The following is a 24,143-nucleotide window of genomic DNA, read 5'->3' on the forward strand; positions in this document are numbered from 1 at the left end:
TGCCTTGTTCTCTGTCCATGGAAGGAAGGGAGACTCATCTGAGCCAAGCCACATCCTTCCACAGCACTTAGATCATGCAAGAGACATTTGCAAGGTTGAACTTCTCTGTGTTTAGTCTTTGATCAAAAGTAGATGCACGACCCCAATCCAAAATAAGATCCACACCTTTGTACCAAATGCAGTCCCAAGTGAGCTCCTTCACAGGCTGGCAGTTGAAGATTTACAGATGATGAAAATATACAGGAGGGAAAACACTCCTTTTCACTCTTCAACTGAGAGACAGTAAATAAAATTTACCATTCTGAGAGAAAAAACAGACATACTATTTTTTTTCTCTACTACTTTTTAAAGTTATCCCCTGCATTTTTCAGCAAGGACAAATGTAACAGAGTTCTCAGGAAAAAAAAAACAAAACAGCTGGAAATGTAGATTTCCATTCATAACTACATGATAAATCACCCACAAAGGCACTCGCTGCAAAGGTTGTCTTGTACCTGCAGACCTCTAATGCTCCAGGAACAATGGTGAAGGAGGGCAACCACATGGTGATCAGAGCTAGAAGCACTGGCAGCAGCACCACAGGCAGTGGCAAGAAGTTGGCCCTAGTTGGCACCAGTAGGTGCAAATTCTCTTATCCAAAATGTAGTGGATTGGGAGATTTCAGTCATTCCAATAACAAATTGACAAGGGAATGACTGGAGATGAACTTATTAACTAAAAAAAAGAAAAAAAAAATGATATATTTTTAGACATTTTTATCAAAAATGGCTATGGTTTTACTGCTTAGAAACAGGTCTTTTGAGTTGAGGTCTGCATTTTAGAAAAATTATATATTTGTTCTGGGAACTCTTTACCAAATGCAAAAATAAATTAAGTTCATTGGAGAGGAAGTATTTATGATCTCTCATAAACTACATTAGGCTCTAGTAACTCTCATGGGGGTATTCTGTGGGCTGTGCACATAAAGAAAATCTAACAGAGTCCTAATCAAACAGGTTTGTGCAGAGAGGTGTCCATAAGTTCAGTAGATACCCTTCCCACAAAGTGCTCTCTTCACAATGTGGTGAGCAACATGAAGAAGACACTATTTTTTCCCGATCTAGAAAGAAACATTCCCTGGTAGTTTTTATTTCATCCCCTTTGATCCCAACCCCTAACACTTTTTTTTTTTGGTAGGCATTCTATAGAGAATCAAAAGTGGGAATAACATATCTTAAATACTGTAGCATGGATCCTAGAAACTATACATTGTTTTAAGAGGGCCTTTCCAAAGTCATTGTGACATTTCATGGAAACATACAGTACAGATGCTTTGTCAAGAAGAACTCTGCCTTCCTAGAGCCTGTCAATGCGTTGCACTAACATAATCAGAAGTAAATATTTGAAATGATATAGTAGGTGAATATGCCAGATTAGGACATTACTCTTATAATTATTGACAGTATATGAATTAAACATAACTTCTATGGAATCATTCCAGTGAATACTGCCAACAGAGATCAGCAATAGTGCTCACAATCCTTTCTTTTAAAAAATACGAGTATAAAATCATGGCCAGGAAGTTACATTTTTTCCTTAGGGGAAAAAAAGACTGCATTACAGGTCAAAGAGTTTGAGGAGGATATAGAAGTACACTTTAGGCCTCCTCTAACAAAGCACATGGTCAGCAGTTACCTATGGAGTACCTGCTGCTGGGGAAGCCACAGGAGGGCTGAAAGGGCATACTGCAGTTCTCTTTCAATGAAGCACCATAGAGGATGCACATTGTTGTGGCCAGTGCCTCTAACATGGACTTGTTCCAAAATCTGCATGTTTAATAGTGAAGCCACCTGTAAATAGATGATCCTGGTTCAGTGCAAGAAGCAGATAAACTTTTGGGGATCATTTTGGATTCTATCCCATAATTGTACTAACCAGAATCTAGCGGGGTTTAAATAGCAGATTTGAGGGTTCTAATATTTTTTAACCCTAGGGGGGAAAAAAAAGAAAAGAAAAGAAAAGAAAAGAAAAGAAAAGAAAAGAAAAGAAAAAAAAGAAAAAAAAGAATAGAAAAAAAAGAAAAGAAAAGAAAGAAAAGAAAAGAGAAAAGAAAAGAAAAGAAAAGAAAAGAAAAGAAAAGAAAAGAAAAGAAAAGAAAAGAAAAGAAAAGAAAAGAAAAGAAAAGAAAAGAAAAGAAAAGAAAAGAAAAGAAAAGAAAAGAAAAGAAAAGAAAAGAAAAGAAAAGAAAAGAAAAGAAAAGAAAAGAAAAGAAAAAATTCTGTCCATAGATTCAGGATTTAAGAGTCGTGTAATATATTAAAAGGGCTATGGTCAGAACTAGCAACACAGGGCTTTCTGGCACCCTAGCCAGCTGGACATGGCTTTCCAGGTTTCAGACTGCACGGATCCCAACAGAAGTATGTAGGTATAAACAAAGGCAGAATTTAATTACAAGTGCACATCTTATTGCACAATGCTCTCAAAAATGCCTACATAAAGTAGAAACTTGACGCTTAGTTGGATCGTTTGTTCAAGGCTCTTTGTTAAACAGAATGAGTGCAGTGTAACACGCGTAATACGCTGACTTCTTATGGGTCTGACATTTACTAAGGTAATAAATTAAAGTAATTATGTTAATGTATAATAAATGTATTCAATAGGAAATAAAAAGTTTATAGTGCAAGAACAAAAAAAGAAATCTTGTTTTTCTAAGTGGCTGTCATGTGCAGAAGACTAACATCTTAGCAGCGTTTTTCCAAGGCTGATAATCTCATAAAAACATAGCCTGAAATAATCCTTATTTCTAGAGAAAATACAATTTAACGTATGAACTTCAAGACATCTGATTGGAAAATGGCAATACAGATTAAAGATATCTATTCTCCATGTGGTGTTTGTGACTTGAAGAAAGGTGTGGGGTTCTTTTGCTTCTTTCCTCTGCAGAGGACTTGTCACCCACAGTCTGATTCTTGATTGACTGAACAACTTGGGCAACATTTTCATACCTAAGTGACGTTTTGAAAAGCCACTTATGGATCTGTAAGATTCAAAGAAGTACTGCAGTGACAAGGCTGAGTCAGCTACTATGCTGAAACTCACCTACCCTAACTGGCCACGCATGCTCTCCTAGCTTACTGAACTACTACCAAGCAACACTAGCTTGCCTAGACTGTCCCATTAACTTCATCTTGTACGTTCTTCATGAGTCAGACAGTCACCATGCAATGACTTGTGAAGCTGTTACAATTCAACCTTATGCCAGAGCTTGCAGATGCACAAGTCACTCCTTAAGAAGGGCCTCTATGCTACCAAATCACTAGGTGTCTTTAAAACCTTCCCCCCTTGCCTCCAGTTAGGCCCAGTGACTACTGCTGGCTGACACTCAAAATGGGTATTTACACGACAAGGTGTTTAAAAGGAGAGTTTCCTCTTGGCTCCAGATACTGAAAGGAACTTTCCATCAAAAATTACTAAAGCTCACACATCATTTAAAACTGTCTACTCAGCATAGATACTCCAATTATGTAAGTATCCAGTCTCTTTGAAACACTCTGAATATAACTGCCTCAGCAATATCTAGAAATGAGGCTGGCCAGAAAGCTTTAAAATGTATAGATGAGACCTTCAGCCAATTCAAGTGAGATATTTCTCGCACTACATCCTATTAACAGCAACTGGGGACTTTTATGAAGTTTAATTTTGCTGTACCAGATTGGAAATCTTAGTATGCCCCATTCTGTAAATTGTTGTACTTACTTCAATGGGTCTTCACACAGATAAGGTGAAGTACAAACTACAAATAAAAGAGTAGGTTCTTCGAAGAAGAGACTTCTTAGATTTGTTTGGGTAAAGACTGGTAAAATGGTGCTTGATTCTCTCTTGGCTTCTAAGCTTTGCCACAGTAAACAGAAATGAATAAAAATAGTAATATCAAGCTGCACCAGTATCTGCAGCCTACTTGACTTACCCTGGGATTAAACTGGATACTAATAGCAAAAAAATACTGATTAAGGCTGAGTAATTTTACCCCAAATTGAATTTGTTTTAACAGCATAGAGGAAGAGGAAATATTATCCTGCTCTTTGCTCAGCATATTTAGATATAATGACATAATATGAAAGCATTCCAAAAATTGCCTGTCTTCAGGTAGTGCATTTTGGAGTGATTTCAAAATTCCCTTAGGTTATATCAGAGAAACATCCTCCCCTGCCTCAAAAATCACTAAGCTCTCAGTTTTGCCCAATTGTCTCTATCACCTTGTTTACATGCTGGGTGTTTTTCTAGCCTATGGTCTGTGCCTTACTTTGTCAGGCTGCCCTTATGCTACTCTGTGACGATCTTGATTTTCAAGCCTCCATGCATAAATTATGATTTATTTTGCTTTCTGAAAGGAAGGCTGAGTGAAGTAATAGTGTGGGGTTTTTTGGTTTGGTTTTTGTTATGAATATTTCAAGAGTGTGTTTTTTTTAATTTGGAAAAAATCTCTGCACTTCCAGCAAATTTAATTTTTTTCTTCTATGTAGAAATATATGCACAGAGAAGAGCTGTTCAAACAAAGCTGTTCTGTTGTTCAAACCTTAAGAGATGCTAAATTCTTGTAACTACAGCACCGGAGTGAGATACACGTCATACTCCTCAAAAGTGGCCTTCTTTGGTCATTAATGCTATTTTACATATAGCTGGATACACCATGCACTACCATATTTTCAACGCATTGTTACTCCATGCCTGGAGAGAAGGCATGTGCAGAAAAAGTGGTTATATAAATAAAATAAGCATCAACATCAACACTGTCTCATTCTGAGCATTAGTGAGACATATTACTTTTCAAATCTTACTTAGCTGTTTTCATGATACCAAGAGCCAAAAGATGAGGGCATAATTGAACTATTGCCCAAAGGCAATTAGTGATTGAAATTGATTAATTTTACAAACAAATTTGACCAATAGATTAGTTGTCACGTTATGGCAGATTTGGGCAATACTGCCACACTTGTGAAGGAGACACAACTGTCTAGCACGAATAGTTAATACAGTTTGTTACCCAGTAGAGCTGCTCATTGAGTTACCCAAAGAAATCTCACACGGGAACTGAGCAGGGCATGCTACTTTGATGCTGTAAAACCATTGTGTTACCTCTCTGCTTTTATGTATGAATCTGAGGAATTGTTAACAGCACCAAGAGCAGTTTGCTCTGAGCAACACAAATGTAATGGACTTAGCATCAAAGTGATGCAAAATCCACTGAAAACAACAGAAAGGCTCCATCTGAATCCAGAGGACTTTGAATCAAGGCCTACCAGGGTCAAGTCTGCTATCCTAATGGGCTTTCTAAGGGGATCCTGTGGGAAATTTGAAAAAGGATTCTAATTTCTTGAATCCAGGGATTACTGAGGCTTCAAGCTACTGCTTTTGCAAAATCATTGCTTCAGCTTCTTTCCCCTTCCAGCCCGGCACAGGAGCTCCAAGTTCATGGTTGTATAAAGGACCCTCTGCACCCAAGAACCTTCCCTCCCTCTGTCCCCCTGGTAAAGATGCTCCAAAAAGCCATTTGAGGTAAAAATGATCAGTGCTGCTACTGCATGCCCAGAAAGAAGCTGCAGTGAAGTTTTCTTACACCATAACCTGACAGAGGATGGTGGGGTTTGATGCAAATCATTCTGCAGTTATACAATCCTTCCACACTTGGAGATTAAGCTGCTGAACTGGGCATTTTATTACATTATTTCTGATACTAATCTGGAAATTGAAATGTGGCAGCCTACTCCTAGTTCTGGGTTTACACTCACTTTACAACTGTTATCAGTGACTTAGTTTGAACGGATTTCTAAACAAAATCCAAGACTTTGATTTTGGTGTAGAAAGCTTGGCTTTTGATGAGTGACCCGAAGACTTCCTAAACTTGTCACACAATCCAGTTGCAGATGTGATCAATGGAAGATGTCCTGAGGTTTTATGATGTTAATACAAGTAAGCTTCATTAGTTGACTGGGCAGAGGATTGGGCCCTTCTCCATTCACAGGGATGTATTAGCTGATGGAGCATCCCACACGCAATTTCCTGAGCTCTCATATCTGTGTCTTCACTTGGAAAGGACAAGGGTTTGTTAAGCTTTCAGGAACATTTCAGAGCCCTTTTTTCAGCTATCAAGGTGTTTTAGAGGGAAAGAGCATATATGAGCAACGTGATAGATATGGGGAGCTCTTATTTTGGTTGGGCAAAAGATGAGGCATATGGGTAATTTATTGCACTATAATTGTGTTATGTGATATCGATGCTGCAGTATTAATGACTGCAAAGTGCCCAGATTGATTCAGATGGCCATTTACTGTCATTATTACAAATCTAAATAAATAAATAAGAGGAATTGATATATCTAAGAAGTGTTTCAAAGTCACCCGGTGACATATATGTAGGCTTTTGTGAACAGAGAGCAACTCAGACAATATCAGGGACATTTTTTATTGGGGTCAGAAAGAAATAGAACAATTAAGTCATTTTCAGTAATATACAATATATTAGGAACTGTTTTAACAAGCAAATTGCTAAACTGACTGGCAGGAACAAAGCATTTAAAAAAGCTGGGGTGTAAATATGCCAGGAAAAAAGAAAGAAAACATGTAAACTATGCTCAAAAATAGTCTGCAAATGTAAGGAAACAAGAAAAACTAAGACAATCATGCACATACCTCTCCTGCTGCCATGGCCCAGTGAATACAGTGGTTACCATGGCTGGATCTGGCTATGAGGTGGACTTTAGAGGGCAAGCTTTGTTTCTGATCTCTGCCCAAACAGAGGGCCTTGATCCAGTCTGTTGGTTTGTGTACTTTGGGCAAGCCAACCTCACACTGCTAGAGCCAGAAAGTTAAGATTGAATTTATCTCATGCCATCAGGTTTCTCTTAGCATCCCCTGTCTGGCTGTCATATCAGACAGACCAGGAGATGTATTATTGCTCGATATTTCAAAATATGACTCTGCACTTTTTCCCTAACATGCAAGAGCAGTGCAAGTCAGACAGCTAGCATTACTTGCATTTTACAATTCTATTTATGTATCCTCCTTATTTTTTTATTCTGAACAGAAAACAGTGCCTTAAAATGCAGAACTTTCTAAAAGGTAATTCTTCCATTAACTGTTTGGGAATAGAATTAATATAAATCAAATACTGGCTCTTTTTTTATCTTAAACGCTTTTATTATCTTCAATAATCATTGGTACTGAAAGCAATGAGAGCAAGCCTGTTAAAATAAATAGCTTCTTCATACTCAGGGGTACATTTGAGAATAGGTGGGACCCCAAGACAGCCAAGTAAGAACCTGTTAGTATTGATCTGCATGGGAAAAAAAATCTATTTTGGCTCTTCATACACCCACAACCTTTAATGAACATTGACTCAGCTGCCCAGATAAATTCCTTAGATAAACAACCAAAACCCAAATTAACATGCTACCCATTAATAATCCAGTTAATTTTTACAACAACAACAATGAGGCAGAGATATGATTCCTTCTGAAGGTTTATTTTTAGAAATGTTTATGTGGATATAAGTCACCTGCCAATGACCAGGAAAGCAAGTCAGCATTACAACTGGCACTAAACACTGGATATTCTCATACTCATGTCTGGCTTTTAAGCAGCTGCATTTCAATATCCCTTCATTTTATAGGTCATCAGAAATCTAAGAAATATGTGCCGTGGTAACTTCTCACCTCCACTTGGATAAGCTCACACACACATACACACACATCACAATTCAGTGTACAGAGGGACAAGCAAGATATTTCAAACACTTGGTTATAAAATTGTAGCTTTAAAAAAAAAAAAAGAAACAAAGCTCAAAAAGTTTCCCATTTCGTATGTTTCTGCTCTTTTGTTTTAAACTTAACACGTGCTTTCAGACTTCCACTCCTGGGGACTGCAGAAAGTTGCGTAAGCTGTGAGGAAGATGCTCGGAGGTTACTCCCAACATGGAGCTCCCCTAGCGGCTGCTTCCCTCCCTCCTTACCCGAATGGACAGAAACACCTCAGATGGGATTTTCCCCAATCATGGCCAGAAAGAAGTGGCTGGAAAGGAATACAGATCACAATCCAGGAAAGAAAATTAGAAAAACCTATTGGTATGGGAAAATGTTGGGTTATCCAAGGAGAAGCAAAAAGACCTAAAAGAAAAATCTAAGGGTTTCTCTATAAATCTGTAATTAGACACTATGTATTGCCCTGCTGAGGATATAAAGAAACCTGCAGGAAACTCTGCCTTAAAATTTGGATTAGCAGCAAATATACACAGAAAACATAGATAACAAAGTCTTCTGAATCATGCTGCCTACAATATTTTTTTGCATGTGTAATGGAAGGTTCTATTGACCATATTCAAGCCAATGATCAGCATTAATCCACAAATAGATGGTTATGAAAACTGCAAAATCAATGCCTGTAGACACAGTTATTCTGGAAAACAACCATTTTCTGCATCTTCTTATGCATATAGTGTTTCTTTCCTGCAGCAGAAATGCTCATAGATTACTGCCAAACTAAGGGCATATTGAAGCAGGTACCAGGCTTCAGCTGTGTGGCCCCCTGAATTTTGCTGTCAAACCAAAATGGGTGGAAACCCAGGAGCTTAATTTTTCTTGTTGATGCCAGAGGTTTGGGGTTTTTGGAAGGCAGTTCCAAGGAACAAGACTTGTTCTGCTTGTCACTGTACAGGTATAGTCGCAGGCTGGCCAGGAATTCTGAACTTAGATTTCTAACTTGATTTTCAAGATGGAAATTGCAATACCACCAGTGCAAAGAGCTACGAGAACGAAGCTCTCCAATTTTCTGAGGGGAACATCCTGTATTTTGGGATTCATCAATCAAAATACATCAGCTCAAGAAAACTCACAGAGCTTAAAATAGCCAAAGAGCAACCTCACTTGTGCAGTCTGAGCCCTCCCCTAGCTTTATGCAGAGCAAACAGCCAACAGCAAGTCCAGATTTAAAAACTAAATAAAAGAATAATAATTAAAAAAAAAAGTAGATCAATAATAACTGAGATTTTCAAATAGCTTGGCCTGGGCCCAGTTGTACACACATCCGCCCATCTGTAGCCTGGGCCCCATGTGGTCCCAAGGCCCCAGGCATGGACCCACAGGGTGCACAACCCTTAGAGCTGCCATGGTATTTGGCAAAGCTGCTGGAAGGGCCTATATGCCAGCAAAGAAAGCAGGGCTATGGGGCTGTGATGGGTGCTTCTACAAAAGCAAGAAAGATAAAACACTGTGGGGTCAGTGGTGGATGCTCCTGGAACTGTGGCGCTTGCTGTACCCAGAAGGACCAGGGGTCCAGATAATCCAAGGGCATTCCCCACCACCCCACCAGGGCTCTGGGGCCCAACAGGGAGCCTGATGGCAGCTCCAGATGAAGGGACAGGGCTATGTGGGAAAGGGGTGGTGGAGCAAGTGAGCGTGCAGTCAGGGGCCTTCCCCAGTACCTTCACCCTGGGCAGCCCTGAAGGGACCCCTGCGGGCTGCTCCAGATGGGAGTCAGCAGTGGCCTTGGTTTGTGGTAGCATGGGCAGAGAGGTGCAGAGCATCAGAAGACTGGGACAGCCCCAGCTTGCCTCCCCAGGGAGCAAAAGAGTAGCCTGCAGATTTGGGGAGCCAACAGGACACAACATTGATTTTTATGATCCGCAACCAAGGCATTAACCCCTGTAAAGAAGGCACCACTGCCTGATCAGTGGCTGTTGCTGCTGCTTTGGCTGGGGTTTTTGCTGCTGCTGTTGTTGTTGTTGTTACAACCTGAGGGCGGGCAGGGATGGGTGTGGGTCGGGCCAGGCTGGGGCTGGGGATGGTGGGTGTGCACGGCCGGCGGGGCCGGGGCACCAGCGTGGGGAACATGTGTGGCGGAGCCTCTCCCGCCGACGGGAGGCTGTGTCTGGGGGGCTCTGGGGGTAGTTTTCCCCAGAAAATGTGGCATAGGAGGGAGGAAAAAAGAAATAAAAGGAAGAAAAATAAAACCTTATCGTGGGTAGGAGAGGCAGGGCGCATCCCGGAGGCCCGGGGAGCGGTGGGGCGGGCGGGAGCGCATCCCCCCGGGTCCCCCCGCCCAGGTCCCGGCGGGGCCGCGGCCAGCACCAGCCTGCTCTGAAACTGAGCAGAGCCTCCCCGCACCCCCCAGCTCTGCTTTCTTTCACATCTAATTTGATAGGAGGGTGATTTCAAGCTTCCCACAGTTACTTTTCTTGATTTCTCCCTTTACCCCCCCCCCCCGCATTTATTACTTGCATTTAATTAATTCCTTCTTTGCGTTTCCTTTCCTGTTAATCTTTGGGTGACTGCTTTGTACATATGGCAATCTGATAATGAGGGAGTTTATCCTTATTCTCTATACTTCTTCATTGCGATGTCCACCCGTCTAGTGCCTGGGATATCGATCATCTTTCCCTGGGGAGGGGACAAGGTAAGAGGGGTGATAAAAGATTTGCAGTATCCCACACCATTAAGAATAGCTTTTATTCCTTGGCACTGTTTAATCAACTGTTATATCAAGTCATGCTGTTTAAGGAACCACATCAAAAGAACATACCCTCTTTTGTATAAATTATATATTCCTTGTATCTGTCTTCTCACATGCACGCAGACGGGGAGATAAAACTGAAGTTTGTTTTTTAACAGCATGAAGCAGGTATTTAGATGTTCTACAACTTGTTTCTGCAACTAAGTTGGTTGATAAAAACTTAGAAGCCAAGCTGCTGGCTTTCTAACTTTTCTGCCATTCCCAAGTCAAAACTCTTCAATATAAAGAAGAGTGAGTGAGAAATCAATGATTCACTGAAACTCTACAAAGAAACATAAATAGCAGAGGAAAAGTGTAGGCTAAAAAAAAAAGGGGGGGAAGAGCACCAGTTGGAGTCGGTGTGAGAGCTTCGGCTCACTCCCTTCGGCTCTTTTGTAAAGTTCACGTGAAAAAAGACCACTATCCCTTGAAAAGTCCGTCCTGTCCTGCTTGTTCCAGCTCACGGATATGCAGCTTTTTTACCACTTTAAAGCTAATTTTAAAGTCCATTTTCACGTGGTTTAAGTTGATTAGGACTCAGCTCGATGGCACCGGCCGGAAAAAAAAAGAAAAAAAAAAAGAAAAAAGAAAAAAGAAAAGAGAAGAGAAAAGAAAAGAGAAAAGTTATTTGGGAGGAGCGTGTCAGAGAGTGGACTTTGAATTACTCCAGCGTGTCTGCCTGGCATTTTTAAGAACTCTTAAAAAAACTCCTGAAAGTTTCTAGATCCTTGGACAAACTGTATTTTCTTAGGAGCAAAAGTAAATGAGCTCTTCACAGGCAGAGAAGTGTTTGTTCATATGGGACTCTGCTTCTCTGTCTAACCTGCTCTATCAGCCCCATCTCTGCAGTTTTGCTCGTCTCTCAACACCTTTGTCTGATTAGTAGCTTTTGGAGATCGGGATAAAGACATCACTTGCCATGCTGCATGAGATAACAATTAATTTAACATTAAACTTATCCCCTTTCCATTCACTTTGCTTGGATCGATCTCTGTTAATTGTGTTTGCGGATGCTTTCAACACGATGCTTTTCTTAAAAACTTAATGACACCCCGCAAGGAGGTGTGAGAGTCTAAAACGCTCCTCTTCGCCTTGGACCCAAGAAACAAAGAATGCAGCCCCAGCGTGCTCAGGAGAGCATCTATTTTTAATCAGATGACTTTTCATGCACTTCTGAAGGTACAGCATTATTTTAAAGTGGGTGATGGTCCCGGGTTTATTATTTACAAAGGAAAAGAGAAGTGGCATTTAGATCTCTCCCCACTGCAGCTGTGTGATACACAAGTCAGCCGCGCTAACTTCATATAACTGCCGCCTCGCATCAGGCTTGTTTCTGCCTTTAAAGTAGTCATTTATCAGCTAAAAGGCGAGTGTGGTTAAAAATGTATGTCTCCAGGAGGGAGAGCAATCTCCCTTTTCAAGAAGAAGAAACCTGTTATAAAGCCCTTTAGGTGGGTGCGCTCTTAAATGGCATTACCTATACCCCCCCTCCCCCCCTCCCCGGGCGTTAATATTTCCCCAATGCGTTTTTATTTGCACGGCTCCCCGATAATTCGGCATTTTATTTAACCGCAACTGCCCTTAGAAACTTGACTTGTACTGAGGGAGGCTGCTAATCTTATTCCCCCCCCCCCCCCTTCTTCCACAGAGGCGTCTGTTCCTCTTGCTGACAAATGTACCATTCTGCCAAGAAAGTTTTTGAAAAAAGGAAGAAAAAAGAAGAAGAAAAAGAAAAAAAAAAAAGAAAAACCAGCGTGTAATTGATGTTATCCCAAGAAAGCGCGATCTCCACCCCGCTCAGCTCCAAGCCCTTCAGGTATAAGGAGGTAAAAAAAAATCTTTCAAGAATTTGTTGCCTTTTTGAGGGTTAAAACATCAGAAGACAAGCTTGTCTCGCCTTGGCCAATCAGCTCGCGGCCCTGGCAGCTATAATATAGAACTAAAGGCAGACTCCTCTCACAAGCGTCTTGCTTTGCTACCATTAAAATCAGACCCTTTTTTTGTCTCTCGATTGCTGTCTCCCGACCAAACTCCGATGTGTTCCGTTATCAGCGACCTAAAGCCTGCCATTCCAGCACCTGTCTTGCTAGGGATCGGTGGATAGTATACGATTCAGAAAGCAGACAAGGACATAGGAGGCGAGAGAGCTCTAGAGAGACAGCCAGGGATAGGCACAGAAAGCTTTGAAGTAATTGGATTCAATGGACGAAATGCTGCTGTTGACAAGAATTCTCTTGGTGGGCTTCATCTGCGCTCTTTTAGTCTCCTCTGGGCTGACTTGTGGACCAGGCAGGGGCATTGGAAAAAGGAGACACCCCAAAAAGCTGACCCCTTTAGCCTATAAGCAGTTTATTCCCAATGTGGCAGAGAAGACCCTAGGGGCCAGTGGAAGATATGAAGGGAAGATCACAAGAAACTCCGAGAGATTTAAAGAACTAACCCCAAATTACAACCCTGACATTATTTTTAAGGATGAAGAGAACACGGGAGCTGACAGACTGATGACTCAGGTAGAGCCACAGAGATACCTGTATTTGTGTTTGTTAACCTCTCTGAGCAATCCTAAAGGACGCATCTGTCTTAGTATTTTTGAAAGCCCCCCCTTTCCCTCTCCCCCTCTTCCCCCCGCCCCTCCAAACTCGGCTAGTTCCCCCCATTGAATGTAAATACCATCTCTCCAGACAAGTTAGCAGGGGCTGGAGCTATCTCGCTGTTCGGTGGGGGAATCTGTGTGATACTTACAGTCATTACCGTGCCATGGCGTTCCCTGTAACTTGGTTAGAGATTGCTGTTTGCATTTGTCCCCAAGGATGCACTTTGATCAAACGAATTGCAAACAGCACAGAGGACCCCAAGTGTATAGTGACCGCCAGGCCACCCACTCATTATTACAAACGTACTCCTCGGTTGCTACGCCTGCTGGCTTGATCTTATATATATATATATATAGAGAGAGATCTTATTTTATTTCTTTTCCCTTTTTTTCCTCATTTCATTTTACCCTTCATTATTACTATTATTTTCCCCTCGCGAGCATATTCTAAATATAGTAGGCATGCAGTCGTGCACTCACAAAAGGCAGCTGAAGCCGGATCGACCATTCCTCTCCTGATTCCGTATTATTACAGCTCGTATTGCAATACCATCATTTGTTATTGTGCCCATCAGAGCGTAAATATATTGATATTTCTTTAAGGATGCTCGCAACCAATGCTCTGGTACTTCCACAGGGGAGGGACTTGCAACTTATCGGCATTGCATCACCTTCTGTTTTAAAAAATCTGATGGCACAAGGTTTACAACTGGGTAAATATTGGATCTCGGGTGGAATCGGATTGCGGAACCATTTTATACAAAAAGAGAAAAAAAAAAGAGAGAAGGAGAAAGGGAGAGGGAGCGAGAACCTCTCCGAGAGTCACCTCATAATTATTATTCATGCTCAACAGAGAGCTTGGTGAAGTCAATTGCTCTGCCAATCCCGGAGTTTCTGAAACTACATGCAATCTAGACACTGGAAATGGGTTTCCTCCAAATATAGGTCAACAGCGCTTTTTTAATATTAATACACTTAAGCCCCACCTTCAGTGCTAGAACAGGACTCGCCGGGAAGGACTAGGCGGGGAGTGGACGCGGGGAAGAGGGGGTGGGGGGTGGAATTTCCCAAACTCTCCCCGTTCCTCGGCCTGATTTTCCGCACGTTTCTCGGGTCTCCCGGGGCGAGGGACCGGCGGCCGCCACCATCTATCTCCTCCCGACCACCTTAAATCGCACCGCACCTCGCAGCGCTGCCGCGCGTCCCTGCTCGCTCTCGGCTGCCCCGCGCAGGGGTGCGGAGCGGAGCTGGTGCCGGTGCCCTGCTCGGGCTCAGCGCTGTCCGCGTCCCTCTGCGCACCCGCGGTCCTCCCTCCCTCGCTGCCTCCGGTGAGAGGCGTGCGGCGCGCCAGCAGCATCTCTCGCATTTTCAGCTCCACTTACTCCCCTCGCGTATCGATCGCGCCGGCTCGGGTTTCGCCCTTTCCTCCGCAGCCCGGCGGCGGCGGCTCCGCGGGAGCCGAGCTCCCGCCGGGGCACGGCGCATCCCTCCCTGCGCGGATGCGTGTGCGCGGCGGAGCGGGGCGGCGGGGAAGGGGGGAGCCGGGAGCCGGCCGGGAGAGGTGGGCTGCGGGCCGGGGCGGCGGGCGGGCTGACCCCGGCCCGGCGGCTCTCCCGGGGCACGCCGCGCCGGCTCCGCGGCTGGCCGCTCTCGCTGCATTAGCTGGCAGCGTCTGAACTCCTGACCTTCTGTCAACTTCCCTCAGACGAACGAAACGAAAACAAATACTTTTTTTCTCCCCCCCCCCCCCCCTTCAGTGCTTATTCCCGTGCCTTAGACACAAAGGGGGGAGGTGGGCTGAAGGCAGCGGGGACAGGGAGGCCGTAACGCCTGGAACCCGGTGGCAAAGAGAGGAAGCGAGGTGTGTGTGGGGGGAACCGAGCCAGTCTCCGTCTCCCCCCTGCGAGGCGGGGACCGCGGCTGGGGAGCGGGCGGAAGGGTCGCCCTGAACCCCCACTTCCTCCCCGGGCACTGCCGAGCCGGCAGCTCCCCGAGGTGCTGCCGCCGGTATCCCTGCCCTGCTTCTCTCTTTCTCTCCCCCGGCCAGCGACCTCTCGTTAAATCCCAGCCTTCAAACGCCTGCTTCGCGAGCCCTTCAACCATGGAGAGACCTTTCTTGAATAGAATCTTTAAACTTGCAGAATAGTTGCCGAATGCATTAGCCGCCAGTTAATATTAACTCCAGAAGGAAGGGGGGCAGAAAACGCAAACAGAGGTAGGTAAGTCAGGTTCTCAACTTTGCAGGTGACAACAGAAGTTTGCTGAAGGTTCCCCCCTTCCTCCCTTCCCTCCCCTCCACCCCAGCCATTGGCTGGATTCTGGGGAGAGATAAGGAGGCCAGGTCAGTATGATAAAGCTGGAATTTGTATGAAATAAAATAGCAATCTCGTGTAATGCAGGCACACAACCGGTGCGTGATGTGAGGAATTTAGAGATCAACTTGGCATTTAGGAAGCCCACCAGGTTGTTTACACTGACAGGTACCTGTTAAGTGTTTCCTTCAAGCAATTCATTTGTGAAGAGATTAGGAGCTGGCAGGAGAGGGCTTGTTGAACAACTTTGCCTCCACACAAAGCGCTAGTGGAGGCAGCCCTGCTGAGCTTCACGGTGGCTGAACAGAATTGGGCTTGATTTGTGGCACACGACCCAATGAATTAATAAATAGTCTGGGCTTCACGGCTTTTGACTCTGACAATCCAGCTCAGGCAGTATAAAAGGGAGGAAAGTCCTTTTAGGAGATCGTTTCTCCTTTATTTCGCCTGAAGCCGGGAGCTGGTGCTGGCAGGCCGGGAGCGGGAAGAACCCCGCACCGCTGTCCGCACGGCTGCCTGCTGCCTTCCCTGCGCAGCAGCGGGCCAAGACATCACCTTGAGGCGCAGGGCTGTTGCCTTATCAGTAGCTGAGACGTTTGATCCTTCTCTCCCTTCCCCCTGTAACTCTGCGGAGGAACATGTCCATCCGCTCAGGTGTATGAGGGGGAGAGAGAGGGGAAAACAAATTAAATTCAACTTCCTTGTGCTGCTGCGCTTTGCTGCCGGGAACAGTGCCGTACCCCAAACACTCGGCTCTTTCTATAAAACGGTAGGCCAGAGAGTCCAAAGTGAGCTCGCGACTGCATTTTATATCTCTTGGGAACTTGTGTATTGCTGGAATTGCTTTTTATGACTGTTAATAGACACCCGGGAACTTTCTTGTTGAACAACCTTGTCACGTCCCTAAAAGTAGCGTCGTCGGGGTGATGGAGGAGCTTTGCCTTGCTGGGGCCTTTGCGGTGTGTTAGTATGTGTGCTGGGAGCACACGTGAGGGAATGGTCCTGCAGACGGCCGAACATCCCGGTCAGGCCAGGAAAAGCGAGGGAAGAGCAGCTCATTGCATCCCGTCGGGGCTGTAATCCACATTGATATCTGCACCAAGCGAACTACTTCCCGTATATCAGCGAGTTATTTTCCTCTCAAAAGGGGGAAGTGGGGGGGGAAGTTGGCACAACTTGTGCACCTTTAGCCAAGCCCTTTTCCATGCTTTTGGTGCTGATTTCCTATTTCCGAGGATCTACGAGCTCTTTTTCCCTACCCGCTGGCATGTCTATTTCTGCTCCACCCCCCCCCACCCCCCCCCCCTGCCCTTGGCTAAGATAAGATCCCCCTTCTCACCAAATTTTCAGGGTTTCATTTAGCTCTCAGCCTCCTCCACAGCTGTACCCACTTCCCTTTCCTTCCCCCCTCCCCCCCCCCCCCTTTGCTCTGTCCCTTCAGGACTCCGGTACTGCAGGCCCCGGGAAAGGCCGGTGGCTCCGAAGGGGCGATGGCAAACCCTGTAGTGCTTCTCTACAGAGTTGGAAACGTTTCACTCCACACTAAGAGTCTCCTGGCTTGCATAGCATCCCTGCTTCGCTTAACTTCCCTCCTTGGCCCTCCCTTGCTTTTCATCTTCCCACTAAGAGCTGTATTATTGTATGGATTTGCTCGGCTTTGTAGGCGAGCGCCGATGTATGTTTGAAGCGGAGTGAATGCTCCCAGCCCATGCTGCTTTGAGGGCTCTAATGAGTGATGGGCGAAGGGAGAGAAAAAAAAACCCACCCCTCCCTCCAGCACATAAAGGCTGTTAACATGTATTGAGACCCCTTTCAACGCAGAATTAAGCTGAAAAGACGCGGAGAGACATTCCGGGAGGGAATCCGTGACTCCGAGATATATGGCGAGTGTTTGTTCTCGGCAGAAACTTTGCTCTCGGAAAGGGGACAGGGCACTTAGCGACAGGAATTTGCTCCATGCAGGTGGCTTTGAGCGACACACTCACACCCCAGGGCCGGAGGTGGCGTTGGGGGTCCCCCCTGTCCCTGCGGCAGGTGCCGGGGGAAGGGGCGACTCCGTCCCTCTTGGTCTTTGCGGTGTTTCAACCCCTCTTGCTCCAGTGTCCCTAAATTTCACCCCCCTCCTCCTCCTCACCTGCCTCCCTGTTCTCCCCGGCGGCGGGAAAGAAGATGCTTAGCTTGGCCGAGCCAGGGCTGAGCATCGTGCGGCATGTTTGAAGGGGAGGGATAGAAGGGGGCGACTAGGCCAGTTTGGCTGGGGAGGGAGGGCAGGTTGCTACCGTGGCGGGGGGAATAGATGGTGAAGGGGGTGCCTGCCCTGGCTGCAGCACCCCCCGCCATGCGCCCTTCCCCGTGTGCCCTGCAGCGCTGCAAGGACAAGCTGAACGCCCTGGCGATCTCGGTGATGAATCAGTGGCCCGGGGTAAAGCTGCGGGTGACAGAGGGCTGGGACGAGGACGGCCACCACTCCGAAGAGTCCCTGCACTACGAGGGCCGCGCTGTGGACATCACCACCTCGGACCGGGACCGCAGCAAATACGGCATGCTGGCCCGCCTGGCCGTCGAGGCCGGCTTCGATTGGGTCTACTATGAGTCCAAGGCGCACATCCACTGCTCCGTCAAAGCAGGTAAGGCGGGCAGCCTGCCCAGGGGCACGTCGAAGGGTGTGTGGAGGCCACCTCCGGGCCACGGCTCAGCCCCCCAAAGCCTTCTCAGCCCTTTCTAATGCCGTCCGGGTTCCCTCCTCGCCGTCCCTGCAAGGTGCCCATCAGCCCTGTCCGACCCGTGTGGACCCCCCTCGGGGATATGGAGCTGGGCCGCCGATGGAGCAGCCTGTTAGGGAAGGAAGGAAGGAAGGAAAGAGGGGTTATAAAAAAAGGGGGAAAAGGGGAAAAAAAAAAAGAAAAAAGAAGAAAAAAAAAAGGCCAGCCAGCTGCAGCACTTTTGGACAGCATTTTTATTTGGGTGATTTGCCTGCCCAGCCTTCCGCCGAGCGCTGCGCCGCAGCCACACACCCTTCTCCTCCCCCCGAGGGATCTGATGGTTTCCCCATCCAAAGAGCATGTTCAACACAAACACTAGTGGCCGTCTCCAGCCGCCCCGCTGGCTGCACGCCCTTACTCGCGATCGCTAATCTCCAGGAAAATAAATAACTAACGTGGTCCCCTGCGTTCTTCAGCGGTAGTCGCTAGGAAATTCCCAGATAGGGATACACATACATATAATTTTTTCCCCTCCCCTCCCCTGTGCTTACAACGCCACACGCTGTCTCAACCTGGGAACAGCTCGCAAGACATCCCCGGCTCGCAGAGTTCATTTTCTTGACACTGAACGCTTTTTGGGGGGGGGAAGCAAAACGTCTGGCAAGTGCCAGTCCGCCCCCCCGCCTCCCTCTACCCGCCTGCACGGCAGCTAAAGCGCTTTATACAGCATCCTCTAGCCCAGCAGCCTGCTGGAAGTTTCAGGAAGCACTGGGTTGCAAAACAAAGTAATGGGCTTTCTTTAAATATAGCCGTTTGCTTCGAAACCAGCAGTCCCACGATGGGGAAACAGGCACGGCAAGGATTTGCAAGAGAGGATTTGCAAGAGGGGTTTATCCCCCCTGATCCAGCCCAAACCTCCCCGGGGCTGAGCAGAGGTAGCACCTTTCCTAGCCCATGTGGGCTTTGTCCTGAGAGCCTGCTATGGCTTTTGTTCAGCTCCCTGGTCCTTTCTAGGCAAAAGGAGGCCCTGCAAAGCTGTCAGCCCTGCGGTGATATGAAACATCCCTTTCAATAGCAAAGATGAGCTTTATAGCTCAAGGTGTCGATTGTGGTGTGTGATGACCTTAGGCCAAGCGCACCCCCTAATCCACCCCAGTGGGTGTTTCATAGGGCAGGAGTAACCCCAAGCTGCTCATTGAGATTCGGCACACACGGACTTGGGGGCAATATTTAGAGGGTGTCAGGAAGGGTCGTGTGACTGTACCATGCGGGCTGCAAGGCAGCAGGCTTGAATTCCACCCGCTCAACCTGATTTCAAACTGTCCAAACCTCGCTTCATGACAGAGCATCTTATGAGAAGATTAAACCCCATAATGCCAGGCAGGAAGATTCTTTATCTAGTTCTCTGTTTGCAAAAAGTATGATCCTGGAGACTGGAATGCAAAGAAGAGTTCCCCCAAGGCCTGAATTATTGTCACCAGGACAGAGGAGGGAGAGGCAGGGGTGGTAAAAGGGACATTGATAATGCGCTACAGCAAGTATTTAGAGCAAGCTTCTACATTTAAAATTCAAATACAGATCTTGAGTGCCTTGGAAAAGTGGCTCTGCTGTGCAAATAGTGCTTGGAAGGTCCTGGGTTTTTTGGAGAGTATGTGTGTGAATTGGCACATAGGGTTTCTGCACCTGAACAAATAGGGAGGGGGAGGAAAGGGGGGAAGAAGCTGGGAAAAAAATGGAAGTGTCCTCTCTTCCAAGAGTGGCTGCATTTATTACATGAATCAGAATGACAATGCTGATCCTTTATTGGATTTTAATTAGAGAACCCAAACAAGCACTGCTCAAAGAAGCAGATTTTCACACCTCTGCCAGTTCAGTGGTATGTTTGTAGAGCTGCTACACTACTAGATCTATTCATCAAGTCCCTGAATATGCAAACAAAGCTCTAGCCAGACCTTTACCGCCGGCTTGTAGGAAGGTGTAGTTTGCTGGCGGAGGGCTCTGCATAAAGCACATAGCTTGTTTGTTGCCATGTCCTCCCTGAAGAGGCCTTAGAGATCTCACTGCTTCATTTCTGAAGGAGAAGTGATAAAGTCGTTAGCAAATCAATAACGGTCTAATTTTCACCCTTCCTGTCCTTCCTGAGAAAGTCATTAGGAGACCTTCCAAGGATTTATTTAAATCATAAGAGCTTTAGTACCAACCACAGAGGCAAAATATAAAATCTAACCACCTCTAGGAGATAAATCACCAGGACTCTAAACTGGCTTAGCGAGTAACTGGGAGAAACCAGGAGAGAGCAAGGGAGGGGTAAGGAATGTCAACAGCTGCAGCAAAGATGCTTCCTACTGTCACATACTGTGTGATACTACCCAACATACAGAAAATCAGAGCTTTTAGGAGCACTGCAGAGTTCCTTGGTAAAGTCAGAGATCAGCCTGCAACAGGGCAGAGGTCCTCTCCCACTGCCCCTCATGTGGCTCAGCTTCCAGAAGGGGATTTGCAAGAGAGACTTAAAGTCTCATTGCTGTTTGTTTTCTGTGACTGTGATTGTTCATACCACTGGAAAGCAGCAGTAGCTGGCAACAACATTTTGTATCTAAACTGAGTAGCTTCAAGAGCTGGAGGAGGTGAAGGAGGGCTGTTCTTGGGTCTGGAACAGGCATGGGGCTTTCCAGGGACACCTTGGGGCACGGAACAGCATTCTTCTTCCAGTTGGGTGGGAAAGTCAAGGAAGATGCTATCTAGGGAGATGCTTTCCACTCAGGCAGTGGGCAAATTCTTGTGCTCCTCGTGGCAAAGCCTCCTCCTGCTGTCTGCTGTTTGCTGCCCAAGATGGGGTCCTTCAGTAAGAGCTGAGTGGAGACCCCGAGCACTGTGAGCATGGACAGTCACCCAGAGGAGAAAACTTATGCCAGGAAAAGCACCCTGCTTTAAAAGCCTGTGAGTTATCTGTCATCAGGTGTTGGTGCAGGGCAAACAGTAGTCAAGTGGGAAGCTCTTCCAGAAGAGATTTGTTCTGGAACAGCTTTCTCAGCAGGAATATTTCCTTAATGAGACATGCCACCCTTGTAAATCCTAACCTACAGGGAGATGCATCGGCTCAAATCTGGCAGAAAGGGAACTATCACTTGACCTGCTGAGTGCAAGTGGGGCATGTTTATAGATGAGGATGGAGGAATTTTGGAGAGGAGCAAGGCTGCGTCCTGCAACTGTGCCTCTCAGGCGGAACGGGGTGGCAGGGGAAGTGGGGTGTTCCCTCATGCCCCAATCCCTGACCTGGTGGGTGCCCCCTCTAACCCTGCTGTGCCTCTTTCTCTGCACAGAAAACTCGGTGGCGGCCAAATCTGGGGGCTGCTTCCCTGGCTCGGCCACAGTGCACCTGGAGCAAGGCGGCACCAAGCTGGTGAAGGACCTGAGCCCTGGGGACCGTGTGCTGGTTGCCGATGCAGAGGGACGGCTGCTCTACAGCGACTTCCTCACCTTCCTTGACCGGGAGGACGGCTCTCACAAGCTCTTCTATGTCATTGAGACACGGCAGCCTCGGGCCCGGCTGCTGCTGACGGCTGCCCACCTCCTCTTTGTGGCCCCCCAACACAACCAGTCGCAGGCAGGGACCCTCAGCAGCCAGGCGCTCTTCGCCAGCCGTGTACGGCCTGGACAACGAGTCTATGTGTTGGGAGAGGGAGGGCAGCACCTCCTGCCAGCGGCCGTGCACAGCGTCTCACTGCGAGAGGAAGCTTCGGGAGCATATGCCCCACTCACTGCCCAGGGCACCATCCTCATCAACCGGGTGCTGGCCTCCTGCTACGCCGTCATTGAGGAGCACAGCTGGGCACACTGGGCCTTCGCTCCCTTCCGCCTGCTCCAGGGGATGCTGGCCACCCTCTGCCCTTCCAGCGGGGGGACTCCCACGGATGCCCCCACCTCCCCTGGCATCCACTGGTACTCTCGCCTCCTCTACCGCATTGGCAGCTGGGTGCTGGATAGTGACTCTCTGCACCCTCTAGGCATGGTGGTGCCGTCCAGCTGAGAGCATCCTGTGCTGCCCCAGCCACCAGTCAGCCTCCAAGGGAGAGACAGAGACACACAGGGAGAGAGAGAGAGAAAGAAAAAGGAGGAAAAAAGGAATAAAAAAAAAGAAAAAAAGAAAAGAAAAACCTAAAAAAAAAAGAAAAAAGAAAAAAAATTACATATTTTTAAAAGAGCACGGATTAAGACTTAAAAATAATAATAATAAAATAATAATAATTAAGTAGGACAGTCCAAAGTAGACTTTAAGGGAAACAAAGACCCCAGGAAGTTCTGTTCTGTTTAGTTTATAAATATATATATATTTTTATTTGTTCTTTTGTTTTGTTGTTTTGTTTGTTGTTTTGTTGTTGGTTTTGTTTATTTTTTTTCCTCCTCTCCTGGATATTTATTTCTTTGGTATTTTGAATAGATGTTTTAAATGATATGAACCGGACCTTCAAGAGCCTTAAATAGTTTCTTTGATAATTTATTATCATGTGAACTGTACTCATAGGGGAAAAAATTATTTTGTGAGGCCAAGCAAAACTGCGCAGAGTCTATTTTTCTACATGTCACGTGTGTCCTGACTTTCAGAAAGCAAAGTTCTGTACGTTCCCACCTCTCCATTCCATTGCTCCTTCATTTCAGCAAGCCTAAAAAACAAGCAAGCAAAGAAACAAACACACTGAAAAAGACAAACTTCATGGGGGTCCGTAAATTATATTTTTATACACAGAATTGTAAATTAGATTTTTTTGAGAGATCAATACTTAACTGAATCACATTTCATTTTTTGAAATAGTGTAAAATATTGAGAATATATTATTTTAATTTAAATAGTTTCAAATGTAACGTCATTTCCTGTATTGTTTTCCATGTTTTGCTTTGTAAAAAAAACACCATTTGGCCACGTTCATGGAAGTCAAGACTGTTACACCAACGTTTTATTTGCAAAAACCATAAGAAACTTTGTTATTTTTAACTTCAAAAGAAAAAAAAAAGTTTATTAGAAAATAATATTTTTTAAAAAGCGCACATGGCAGCGATTCTGTGACGATGGAGACGATAGTTTGTACAGAGGGAAGAAAAGGATGTTTTGCATTAATAAATTGAGAAATAACTGCTGTAAATTTACTAAAATGTATTTTTTGAATATTTTGTAATAGTTTTAATAGTTTTATAGAAATAAAATGTGCCATGCACAGTCTGGTTAGTATATCATAATTAAGAGTTCCTGGTGCATCCCATTTTTTTTCCCCCTTTTTGCTTATTGGTTTAGGAAACGTTGCCTAAAGGAGTGCCCATTGTTTTATTTAGATGTGTTTCTTATAACTTTTAATTTTGGTACTTTAATTAAGGAAACTAATCCATCACATCTGCACGTAACCTGGAATCTCTTGTACTAACAGTAGAACCTCACTCATTTGCACGAGCTACTGGGAGACGTGGTTTCCCTTCACTGGAGCCCCGGCTCTCCGTCCATGCTTAGGCAATGTTTCCCTCTTCCAGCTCCAGTCCCAGCTCCGTGTCCACCTCCTGATCTGGTCCGGAGACCACAGACTACTCTGAAAAGTGATTTATGGGGGTGTTCTATCACGTTCACCCTTTGAAGCATGTTAATTTTAAGGCAGCACCAGGATTTTAATCAGCTTTAATTTGGGTGCCCAGAAGATGGAAATCTGGGGGAGAGACACTGCCTTTGATGAATTAACAAAGATTCATGTGGCTGACGCTGGAAGAAGGAGATGACCACTTGATCTTACTGGCCATATTGCCTGAGTAACGTTGCCAGGCTTGGAGCCACCAAAAAAAGAACAAACACCTTTTGCTAAACAAGAAAAAAAAGGGATAAAAATTGGTTCATTTCTCATGAGAGATGTTCCTTAGCTGTGACACACCAAAGTCCATCCCAAGCCATCGATGGGAGAAGTACTGAAGACGTGTTCCAGGATCTGAGTGGTGGGGCCAATGATGCACCCCCTGGCTGGTCCCAGCCCCAAGCCCC

General features: G+C 45.7%; 1 protein-coding gene across 2 annotated transcripts; it reads left to right on the forward strand.

Moving 5' to 3' along the window:
* The first annotated feature begins 12,258 nt into the window (after positions 1–12,258).
* On the forward strand, positions 12,259–23,600 carry SHH (sonic hedgehog signaling molecule). Of its 2 annotated transcripts, none has more exons than XM_057416462.1 (3): positions 12,259–13,030; positions 17,791–18,052; positions 21,451–23,600. In XM_057416462.1, exons 1-3 carry the CDS (start codon positions 12,722–12,724, stop codon positions 22,155–22,157), a joined length of 1,278 nt encoding a protein of 425 aa, XP_057272445.1. In that variant the 5' UTR covers positions 12,259–12,721; the 3' UTR covers positions 22,158–23,600. The 2 variants fall into 2 exon arrangements, with proteins under 2 accessions (XP_057272445.1, XP_057272446.1); XM_057416463.1 differs by lacking the exon at positions 12,259–13,030 and adding an exon at positions 15,938–16,194.
* The last annotated feature ends 543 nt before the right edge of the window (positions 23,601–24,143 follow it).

The sequence above is a fragment of the Pezoporus wallicus genome, unplaced genomic scaffold (genome assembly GCF_028554395.1).
Source record: "Pezoporus wallicus isolate ANWC-B61680 ecotype Strahan unplaced genomic scaffold, APGP_CSIRO_Pwel_v1 contig_3847, whole genome shotgun sequence".
NCBI lineage: Eukaryota > Metazoa > Chordata > Aves > Psittaciformes > Psittacidae > Pezoporus > Pezoporus wallicus.

Coding starts and splice junctions, on each gene's coding strand:
- SHH (XM_057416462.1), top strand. CDS start 12,722: ATGGACGAAATGCTGCTGTTGACAAGAATTCTCTTGGTGGGCTTCATC. Junction 13,031..17,790: donor CTGACAGACTGATGACTCAG/GTAGAGCCACAG, acceptor TGTGCCCTGCAG/CGCTGCAAGGACAAGCTGAA. Junction 18,053..21,450: donor CCACTGCTCCGTCAAAGCAG/GTAAGGCGGGCA, acceptor TTCTCTGCACAG/AAAACTCGGTGGCGGCCAAA.